This window comes from Schistocerca serialis, chromosome 9, assembly GCF_023864345.2.
Source record: "Schistocerca serialis cubense isolate TAMUIC-IGC-003099 chromosome 9, iqSchSeri2.2, whole genome shotgun sequence".
Taxonomy (NCBI): Eukaryota; Metazoa; Arthropoda; class Insecta; order Orthoptera; family Acrididae; genus Schistocerca; species Schistocerca serialis.
In genome coordinates, this window is record NC_064646.1 from 426,516,650 (window position 1) to 426,528,753 (window position 12,104).

General features: G+C 42.1%; 1 protein-coding gene across 1 annotated transcript in view; it reads left to right on the forward strand.

Moving 5' to 3' along the window:
• The window catches only part of LOC126419759 (uncharacterized), a 316,376-nt gene that overhangs the window by 71,281 nt on the left and 232,991 nt on the right, over positions 1-12,104 (forward strand). Inside the window, exon 2 of the mRNA XM_050086933.1 lies at positions 1,795-1,953. Within this exon, the coding sequence (XP_049942890.1) occupies positions 1,931-1,953 (23 nt within the window). The 5' untranslated portion in view covers positions 1,795-1,930. The remainder of the gene's footprint in view (positions 1-1,794; positions 1,954-12,104) is intronic.

Here is a 12,104-nt window from a genome sequence, read left to right on the forward strand (position 1 = left end):
ACATCAGGATTGATGGTCACGAAGTCAATGAAGTTAAGGAATTCTGCTACCTAGGCAGTAAAATAACCAATGACGGACGGAGCAAGGAGGACATCAAAAGCAGACTCGCTATGGCAAAAAAGGCATTTCTGGCCAAGAGAAGTCTACTAATATCAAATACCGGCCATAATTTGAGGAAGAAATTTCTGAGGATGTACATCTGGAGTACAGCATTGTATGGTAGTGAAACATGGACTGTGGGAAAACCGGAACAGAAGAGAATCGAAGCATTTGTGATGTGGTGCTATAGACGAATGTTGAAGATTAGGTGGACTGATAAGGTAAGGAATGAGGAGGTTCTACGCAGAATCGGAGAGGAGAGGAATATGTGGAAAACACTGATAAAGAGAAGGGACATGATGATAGGACATCTGCTAAGACACGAGGGAATGACTTCCATGGTACTAGAGGGAGCTGTAGAGGGCAAAAACTGCAGAGGAAGACAGAGATTCGAATACGTCAAGCAAATAATTGAGGACGTAGGTTGCAAGTGCTACTCTAAGATGAAGAGATTAGCACAGGAAAGGAATTCGTGGCAGGCGGCATCAAACCAGTCATTAGACTGATGACAAAAAAAAAAAACCATGATAATTGAAGCCAGCAATTCCATGCACAATTAAACCTTAAAATTTGCATGCATTCATGCACCTTCACATGATCGCACACTTAGAGGAAACACATGCAATGTCAGAATTTAGTAATTTGTTGTGATGCATGTTATTTTCTTTTAAAACAATGTACAACAAGCAAATTCTCCACTGACTTGGGGTATCTCGGCATGCTGGTCCGCTGTGCTAGCAACTCTGGATTCGGGAGGCGACGTGGCTTGAATCCGTCCGCCAGAAACCTTGAAAATGAATTTCTGTAACTTCCCATTTTCTATTTCGGCAATGCCGCGGTTGGTCCCTTATTACAGGCCACAACCAATTCCTTCCGAATATCTTTCTTTCCAAAAAGATTCCAGTTCCCTTAAAGAGGCATCCGCTCTGCATAAATTAAAAGGCGAGCTGAACATCTCTCTGGATATCCCCGGCGCTAAAAGCGGTATGACAAATAAATAATAATCAAAATTTTCCTCATTTAAACTCATGTATTCATCTGCTGGGACATTCTTTAAGGCACAAAATGATATTTTTCACACTGCAAAAAGTGAGAGATGTATACTTGAATGAGGAACCTGGGAAAAGAGTAAGATTGAATAATTCCGGTTTCTTTTGCATTTTCGCCACCAAGAATTGTTTTAACTTCTCTGTTGAACACAGAGTTCTTCGTTCCAAAAGCCCTGCCAGTAATAATCATGGTGTACTAAAAAATTTGCGCCCGTCCTTGTGTGATCACTTCCTCAGCTCAAGTCCAAACTGAAAGAAGAAAAGTGCAAAATGATCTTGGAGTGTGAAGGGAGATTGGAAACTTCTGCTTCTTAGTGGTTTGCCAAAATGCGAGACTCCTAAGCAAGGAAATTGTATCTCCGCTTGGTGAAAACTCCGAGATCACTGTGGAATAAAATGGTGTATCGTTCTCTATGGAAATAAATGAATAGGATGAGTCTTTTTAAGATTCTCTTTGACAGATCGGACCCCCTCCCCCTCCTCTCGGCTTTGACAAAATCCTGGCCACCTCCTTGACGATAGGGAGCTACAAGCACGGAACAAGAAGTAAGCTGCGGAGATCCACTAGAAAATAGCCAACCTCTAACGAGGGCGCACAGACACACAAACAAGTGGTGACGTGATTACTATTTGGTGTGCATTTCAGGTTAGTGGTGGGAGCAGCCGTGCGAGGGACGCTGAATGCCTTACGAGAGGAGGGGACGACTTCTCAATATAAGGCCCGCCCCTCCACACGCTCCAGAGAGACCAACCAGCGCTCGTTAGCGGCACAGTCTGACGTAATGGGTCTCACCGGCAGCAGAGAGTGAGTACCAGGAAACACTACCGAGCCGCCCCTTCTGCTCGTTAGCTTTGCTGCCTAGTGTATTTCTAAAAATGCAACTGTAAAAGATTTTCTGCAAACGCAGTAACAAAGAGGAAATATTCTAGATCACTACAGGCCTACTCAGGGCCGGTTCGAAAACATTTTTCCACACGAGTGACATATCATTAGTCGTCCCCTTCCCCATTCCCTCCCTCCCTCTCTTATGCATTAACGGTAGCGCCTTGTGCTCTTTCTGAGACCATTAAAAATAAATCCAGTGACCGTGGAAGCAGATTGTTTTCGAGACTAATTATGATTCACCCTGTGCACAAATCTGAACTGTCGGACGGAAGATGTATTGTGGCGAAGGTGTCAGCCGATATTATCGGACGGACTCGGGCGATCGCGTCTGTCGACCGTTGCAGGTGCCACTGTAAACACAGCCTTAGGCTTCATGGAGGCCATCTCTTACCCTCTTCCTTGGCATTCCCGGGAGTCTCCTACCTGGGGGGATGGAATCCAGGAGCTTCCGTGGCCACCTGTCCCATCCGGGCTCACGACCAGTCCACTGCATTAGCTTGCTTCTCACGATTCATCCCGGTACAGTTCATCCCCCTCATGGTGGTGTCTTACCCTCCATTCATCCGAGTTTGAGCCCGACATCGGACTAAAGATCTTCCGCGGCACTTTGAGAAGTTTAAGAAAGTACTGCTTCCGGATGCTCCGCATCTCGCAGCCATATAGTACCATAGGTTGGATCAGCGTCTTCTATACACGAGTCCTGAATCGTCTCTGGACAGCAGCAGTTTTGTTAGGCTGTAGGAGGGTTGATTTCATGCATCGATCCTGGCACTGATCTCCGCTTCGCATGACGAGTTATCGGTGGAAAAGCACTCCTAGGTATTTAAAATCGTGGGCTCTGCGTTAGGAGCGGCCTCCCGCCCTCACTGACTCCAACTATCCAGTATCTTGACCCTCGTCGACGAGCCAGAAAGAGGTAATCCGTTTTGGCTTCATTCATGAGCAGCCCAAATTTACTGGCTGCCATCTCCAGTGCCCTGCTCGTTTGTTTCAGCTTCTCTATTTGCTGCGTAGACAGATACCATTTGCATAGGCTAAACATGCCAAAGTCTTCCCTTCGATCTACTTGTAAATTCTTTCGAAATTCTCTTTAAAGGTCACGTGTATGATAGTTTCAAGGGAAAAACTGAACAGCAAAATATATGTCCAAATTTTGATTCCGTTCGACCCTGTTTTCGCGACGCTACTGATAATCCAATTTGATGTTATTTAACTCCTGTTGTAGCTCCACTAAACTTTTGCCGAATCTAAAATTTCTGCAGTTTGTCGCCGAAAGAAAATTACGTGAATCAATTAGTTTTCTAAAGGTCCATGTTATTGTTATTAGAAATTCTTGTACCGAGATGCAGGCGCTGGAGTAACTGAGGGTGCTCCTGTGGTCTGAAGCCATTCAATGACATGAAGATCATCCACAACCAGGTTTTTATAATTTTTTTATATTTATGGTACATGACGCGCATGACACATATCAATAACACAAAGCAGATAGATTCAACTCTAAAAAATTCTTTAGAAAATAGACTTCGAAGTTAAGATCATTTTCAGAAGCGGCTGGATGGCTCACTCGGAAGTTCTGAAGAATGGTAAACGGGTAACCAATGAATCGCTGGTTCCAATCTCACTATGGTGTCTCTGTTTCATATTTTTCTCTGTTCGAATACCTACTTCTTTTAAACGTATAATTTAACAAATATATAATAATTAACGCATCTTTAATCACCTTTCTTCTTCTTTCTAATAACATATTGCATGCATTGTAACATAAATCCTTAATTATCGATATGTTATAAAAGAATGTTTAAATTTTTTAAAAATTAAAAACTTATTAACAAATTTTTGTAAATTAAGAATTTTTATTTGCAATGAAAAGTGAAAGTTTGCATGCAAAATGTAATTTGGAAGATGATACGTATTTTTAATAAAAAAATGACAACATATATGTTAACTGGAAAATATTTTGTGAATTTTATGTATACGTGATGTAGGTATTCGAACTGAACGAATGAATTGAAGCAAAAAAAGACTATAGCAAGAGTTAGGAAGAGTCGAACCAGTGATTCATTGATTATCCGATTACCATTCCCCAACGCTACACAGTGAGTCATACATCTAGTCTTTAAACCTATCTTCATTTTAGTGATTAAAATTTCCTCGGACAAGTTTAAAGTTGATTTTCTCTAGAATTTTTGAGAGTTGTATCATACGGCTTTGGATGGTCAATATTCCAGTTCTGAACTTGATGTACCTTAAATGTAAAAAATAATAAAAATAAGATTATCGTGTGGTCTGCTTGTGAGTGCCCTAGTTCCACCATTCCCAATACTCTTTTATCCGGGTCGTAATACCGACAACCCAGGAACTCGAACGTAGCAAACCAGGGAAGAAGCGGCGGGACCGAAGTGATGGTTAGATAAGTCCCTGCCAATTGCGCAGGCACATAAGGGGCACAAAAACTGACAAAGAAACAAGAACGAAAGAAGATTTAAGAATTAACCGGTAGAGGTACGTAAGTTCTCCCTCCCCACGTGTTCCTGTCTTCTGTCTATGAGAAGAAGCCTTTTGCTCGGTCAGCGACTTAAACGCATACCGTGTCACAGTGCCAGTTCTACAATGTCGCTTCTTCCCAGTAGCTTCTTAAAAGAGATGAGCAACATCTTGAGAGCTGAAGTTTCAGCGAACAGAAAATGTTAAAAAGATTGTCAGGTCGAACACGGGTGAATGACTGTCTAATTTACCTGTCTTATCGACTAATTACGTTATAGCTGCTAAACTTGACTTTAGTGACGTAATCAAAGAATTTGATCCATTCCGAGCACGGAAATGCAAAGTAAAATTATGATAAAAAGACACTTCTTAGAAAGTGACATTTTCTCGACTCTTAATTATAGCACTTTCCCTTTCATTTCTCGTTATTATTTTATGCAATGCTAATAATTTATGAAGACCAAATAAAATCTGTTCTTTATTACATGCCATGTTCAAACCAAAGAACAGTAAAATATATATTTTGTTTTATTTTCAATTTTTATAAAGTTTATACAATTTGTAATTTATTGATCAAAATGATACATGAAGCTGTCGTGTGCAGTATTTATCGTCAATGTCCCAGAAGGAATAATCAGTATTCGGGGATATGGTAGGAACGCTTAATCGAACTAGACAGAATAGGCGTAGAAAGAACACTGTCGAAATCCCTTAGCTCTTCAATGAATGAGTTATTGGAATATGTGGTAAAGTATAGTTACGTACACAAAGAAGAAATAGCACAGGAGAAACAAAAGTAAGTGTCAGGTGATATTGTTGGCTGGGTTATCCCGAAGGATAGGTTCAGTCACCTAATCGGAAACTATTTTCTTCTTTCCTCACAGTGAGTGAGGGTTCCATCTTTTGAGTATCTGTTGAGTATAATAGAAATGTGCTTAGGATGGTGGTAAGACTGGGAGAAAATGGACAGCTTGAAGCCCTGCCTCCTATTTTTGAACAGCACTAAGCGGGCTACCGAGTTTAACATCCCCAGCCGGTGATCACCATAGACGATGTCTCATGCCCTCATTCCGTGAGACGCTGTGAAATGGTAAGGAATTTAACACAGAAGATTGGCGCAAAATCTGTCGATCAGGAACTTCACGTCTCCTCGCTAACCGGCCCAATGGTTGTGGTGAAAGTGTCTTCCACCACCACGATTCGAATCAGCCAAACTAAACCAGAGTCACAACTTTATACTTCTCATCAAAACGCCTATATACATGATGAGCAACCCCAGAAAATATTTCATGCGCCTTAAGACAGACAAGCCAGCTTACATATACGCACGTGAGGCAGATGAAGTAAGTTGGGTTGCATACCTCTAAGGTGCATGAAGTATTTTCTGGGTTAGTTTTATTTTTCCAATCCTCTACGCAGCAGTGGCTATCGATATAAAGGAAACAAAGATTTTTGGGAGACATGCAGAATATTTGAATCCTTTAAATAATATAGTTACGAGGAGTGTAATATTGTCAATAGGTAATCTTATCTGCATCTATATTAATATTTAAAGAAGAAACGTTTGATAAGTTCTTCAAATTTTTACACAATACTCTGATTAACATTCGAACGGAAATAGGCTATATATTTTTGTAAATAACAACGTACATCTTTCGTGTTAAGACTGACTGTAAGAAAAAAGTGCTGCGCTGTGAAAACATACGGTTTAGTTCTCTTTCTCGCGCTTAGTTTTAACTTCTACTGCAGGGCACTTAAACCATTAGCCAAATTGTTCCTGCTACATATTATTGTTCTTCCACATTTATAACTTTAAACAAATATTGTGTACACAACAATATGCTGTTTTCTTTCCATCTTCGTAGTCGGTTTTAACTGAAAACAGAAAAGTTTTATTTATAGGTTGTGATTAGAATGCTACGACACAGACTGAATCGTGCAAAACTTTGTAATGATACACATTCGCAGATTAAAACTACGCGGAGTAATGTCAATGAAGCCAGTACCCTTCCAGCAGCTAGAGAGGTCGATCACCCCTTCATTTTAGTTAAGTTCATTTCCTAGTCAATGTTTCATTGGCAATAGCAGTAAACAAAGCTTGAGACCAGATATTGAAATACGCTGGAATTGATGTAGGATAAGAGTGGTCAGTTGAACGTTGCCCTTCCACGAAATGGTAGATCAGAAAACTTGTTCGTACTCTTACCACACAGTATTCAAACAAAACGAAAAATGTTGTACGTTCTAAAGTATGGTAACTATACTGTGTACAAAAAAATTAAAAAAAAACAAAACACTAAAAGCAATAAGTCATTTTCATTCATATTCTATATGATTTATTATAATTTCGTCTACCATACAATCAGTGGGCGAAGTCGCGCCGAGGAGCCGAAATTTTCGTCGTGAAACAATTGACTGGGATAACCTTCATTAGGACATATATCCAATTGCCACACATATTTAGCAGTTGCGAAGCACTGCGGGGTTTGCTAGTAGGAATAGTGGAAGGGGCAGTCTAATGAAAACGAAACACACGGAAAAAAGTAAGTAACTGTTTACTGTTTCAAAAGTGATCGCCCTAACTGTTATTACATTTATCACGCAGTGACACAAGACAGTCAGTGACTTCCTGAAAAAATGTTTGTGGTTGCATACAGACTGAAGTCCGGTGTGCATTTCTTCGTCCGACGCAAATCGACGGCCGCGAATGTCTTTCTTCATGTGTCGGAAAATATGAAAACTACATGAAGAGAGACTGGGACTGCACGGAGGATGTTACATGGCAGCTTATTCCCAAACTGTCACGCAACATATGTACATTGGGCATCCACTTGACCCGTTGAGCCACACCCTGCGCACTTGCGGGGCTGTCCTTCACTGTAACCAAAAACATTAATGTAAAGTGGAATATGTTTCTGTAGGTCTACTTTTAGTTGTCTGATGCCATTCAGTACGGGTAACTAATGAGTTCCACCGCTTTTCTGGAATATTACTGGTCACTTCCGTGTAAGACGATATTCCTGCAATTGTGGCTTCAAATGGAAATTAAATAATCCGCGTTCTTCTTACACCAAAACTGGTATGGGTAACACTAATTGCAATAACGTTTCCGTCAGAATGTTTGAATTTACAAATTTCACCACTATATTCGACAGTTCTACCATAAAGGTCGGTATTAATCAGTTTGACATTCACAACACTACTCACGATTGACGTGCGGATACTGTGAGGCGTCAACTGATCCACATGGTCTGGACCGACCTATAGTCATATCGCTTCCCATAGGTTCATGCGGTTTAATAGCAACTGGAGCGCCACAGATTAATGATAGGAAATGGATGGCTTTAGCAAATAGAAGACTTGGGCGTTGCATCTCAAAGCAGGTAGTAAAAACTGGATCATCTATGAAATGAAATAATGGCCCACATTAAGCCCAAAATATTTTAAAGTTCTCTCCTAACACATATATGAACAAAAATTAATCACAGAATTTGCTCAAGGTTGAAAAATACATAGAACTCGAAAAGTAAGAGTTGCTGAACATGAAATAGTTACGATCTAAAATCTAGATGACCTCCTAAAAGTCGGTTAGGCGAACAGAAAAGACTGGCCTCTTGCAAATCAGTTGCGGAAAGACAAATTTGATCGCTTTACTGCGCCAGAGCAATGGAAATCTACTACTACATGCAAACTACATAACTGACAGAGACGTGAATCAATCCTCAGCGTCTCAAGAAAACTGCAAGATTGTTGGAATCCGTTTGACCTTAATAATGAGCCCGCAAAGGATCGGTAAGCCTCGTACCCTGCAAACTGCGCAGTAGAAAGTTGCGAGTGCCACCATCCCCTGGTCTCTCCAACACATCACTTGCTAACTGCGGCAACGTTCCTTCTCTACGTCTGCGATGGAAATCATCTTGTCAAGATCTCCAGACAAACCTCCTCAAAAACCCTAGACGAAGTGTTCGTCGCTGGGAAAGAAAAGTGTGTGAATTTCTAAGGGACCATACTGCTGAGGTCATCGGTCCCTAGGCTTACACACTACTTAAACTAACTTATGCTAAGAACATCACTCACACCAATGCCCGAGGGAGGACTCGAACCTCCGGCGGGAGGGGCCGCGCAGTCCGTTACATGGCCTCTAACCGCGCGGTCACTCCGCGCGGCGTTCCTCGCTGAGAGTTCTCTCTACAAAGCCTTATTTTATGTATACCGCTAACTGCGAGAGGGGTTTATTTTTCTCCCATATGCGATAACGCACATCCATCATAGGAATGGGAAAAACCGATCGATTAAAAGCGATACCTGTATTTTAGATCTGCATAACTGCTATTTTTCGGATTTGTTTGGTCCTGGTTACAAAACGTGTTTTCTTTATTTTTTACTGACAACCGAGTAAAAAAAAAACGCAATATCAATTATCGATAGCAGCAGTGCTGAAATTTTTCGTTTTGTAAATAAAACCTTTTTAAAAATGAAGTAATTTTGACTCCTAAATTTTGCATTGGTTTGAAATATTACATTATTACTGAACATGGGAAAAGCGATCAGTGCGATTTTAATAACAATGACAAAAAAAGGAGCAACACACACGTGGTATAAGAATTGGTGCAGCACAGGGGCGGTGGCAAGGGGGGGCTATGGGGGCTATAGACCCCCCCCCCCCCCCGCACCCCATGGAGTATCATTTTACACTGGATAAAATGACTTTCGAAATCAGTGAATACATTACTTCAACAGATTCAATCATTTCTTTTATAATTATGTAGCAATACAGATTGCACTGTATTTCAAACACATTTTAACAAAAGAAGAGCGGCAAATAGCTTACTGTCTAAACCAATAAATATCATTTAACTTAAAATGGACGCCTTATTATTTATTAATATACATTGGATGTATATTAATGTACCAGTTACAATAATCAAGAAAGCTAAATATGCTCTTTCAAATATCCATAAAGAGAGATTTATAGACACTGCAAATATCATTGACATATTCAGTAAAAAGAAACAGAGACAAATGAGCATGGCAATTGAGAACAAGACGGAAATATTTAGTGAATTTTGTTACAGAATTTTTTTTATATTCATGTCAAGCTCAAGTTTTTACATTCATGTCATCTTCTGTATCCAGAAAATTAATGAAAACTTATTTGTTGTAAGTTGATCTTTTTGATGGTTTATGTAATTTATAAAATCTTCCATGTTAAAATAAGTTTTTTTTACCCTGAACTCCAAAATAATTATCAAAAACTACTTTAAGCTACACTAAATTTTACCAATTTGTCGGTGGAGGACCCCAACTCTCCTTTTGTTAAGCGATATTCCATTCAACCAACCAACCTTCCTTCTTCCAGAATGGCCCCTGGTGTAGCACTGTTGAGACAATAACGTCCCTGTCGCTCCACGTGCCGTGGCTTAAGGCACGCTTGTAGTGCACTTTGCAAGTCTTTCCTCACCTGATTTAAATGGTGGTTTCTCACTGTCTCGCCGGACATCCGTTGCATTGCAGATTGGCACCAACCCTAGCCTGGAAAGATTATTACGAAGTGACGAAACAATGAAGCACAATGCTGTCTGCCGTTTCTATAAAATTATAAAAGAGGAAGGAAATTATGATAACAGAAAAAATTAAAAACTTAGCAACGGGCTACTCACAGTATACAATGAAAATACACTCCTGGAAATTGAAATAAGAACACCGTGAATTCATTGTCCCAGGAAGGGGAAACTTTATTGACACATTCCTGGGGTCAGATACATCACATGATCACACTGACAGAACCACAGGCACATAGACACAGGCAACAGAGCATGCACAATGTCGGCACTAGTACAGTGTATATCCACCTTTCGCAGCAATGCAGGCTGCTATTCTCCCATGGAGACGATCGTAGAGATGCCGGATGTAGTCCTGTGGAACGGCTTATCATGCCATTTCCACCTGGCGCCTCAGTTGGACCAGCGTTCGTGCTGGACGTGCAGACCGCGTGAGACGACGCTTCATCCAGTCCCAAACATGCTTAATGGGGGACAGATCCGGAGATCTTGCTGGCCAGGGTAGTTGACTTACACCTTCTAGAGCACGTTGGGTGGCACGGGATACATGCGGACGTGCATTGTCCTGTTGGAACAGCAAGTTCCCTTGCCGGTCTAGGAATGGTAGAACGATGGGTTCGATGACGGTTTGGATGTACCGTGCACTATTCAGTGTCCCCTCGACGATCACCAGTGGTGTACGGCCAGTGTAGGAGATCGCTCCCCACACCATGATGCCGGGTGTTGGCCCTGTGTGCCTCGGTCGTATGCAGTCCTGATTGTGGCGCTCACCTGCACGGCGCCAAACACGCATACGACCATCTTTGGCACCAAGGCAGAAGCGACTCTCATCGCTGAAGACGACACGTCTCCATTCGTCCCTCCATTCACGCCTGTCGCGACTGGAGGCGGGCTGCACGATGTTGGGGCGTGAGCGGAAGACGGCCTAACGGTGTGCAGGACCGTAGCCCAGCTTCATGGAGACGGTTGCGAATGGTCCTCGCCGATACCCCAGGAGCAACAGTGTCCCTAATTTGCTGGGAAGTGGCGGTGCGGTCCCCTACGGCACTGCGTAGGATCCTACGGTCTTGGCGTGCATCCGTGCGTCGCTGCGGTCCGGTCCCAGGTCGACGGGCACGTGCACCTTCCGCCGACCACTGGCGACAACATCGATGTACTGTGGAGACCTCACGCCCCACGTGTTGAGCAATTCGGCGGTACGTCCACCCGGCCTCCCGCATGCCCACTATACGCCCTCGCTCAAAGTCCGTCAACTGCACATACGGTTCACGTCCACGCTGTCGCGGCATGCTACCAGTGTTAAAGACTGCGATGGAGCTCCGTATGCCACGGCAAACTGGCTGACACTGACGGCGGCGGTGCACAAATGCTGCGCAGCTAGCGCCATTCGACGGCCAACACCGCGGTTCCTGGTGTGTCCGCTGTGCCGTGCGTGTGATCATTGCTTGTACAGCCCTCTCGCAGTAGCCGGAGCAAGTATGGTGGGTCTGACACACCGGTGTCAATGTGTTCTTTTTTCCATTTCCAGGAGTGTATGAAGTACGAATAGCTGATCTGCCGACTGTGTATCGATAATGACTTTATCTGCTTTCAGCCCTTCAAAAAGGACAGATTAACACGAAAAACAAAGTTTATCGACCTCAGTTTTTACCTTTTAGCAGCGACTATTCGCAATGCCCAAATAGTGGTATGATCCCCGACTGAAACATCATTTTTGAGAAGAGTTTCAAAAATTAGAACAATAAGAGAATACTGGTGATTTTTTGTATATCCAAGCACTTATAAATTTTCGAGAAAAGCAGCGAACGGTGAATGGACTACGTTTCCCTTTCTTTTTATATTTAATTTACTACTTTGATTCTATGTAACTTGAAACTGAGAGAGTCTTTGTTCGATGTCTACGTTTATTAAAGAAAACAACAGGAATAAAAATCCGAAAATCCGTTATTTTAGAAACCGGTAATTTTGAGCGGTTTTAACAGTCAGGCGAAACTGGCATCGGAAAAACCGCTATGGGCGAATACC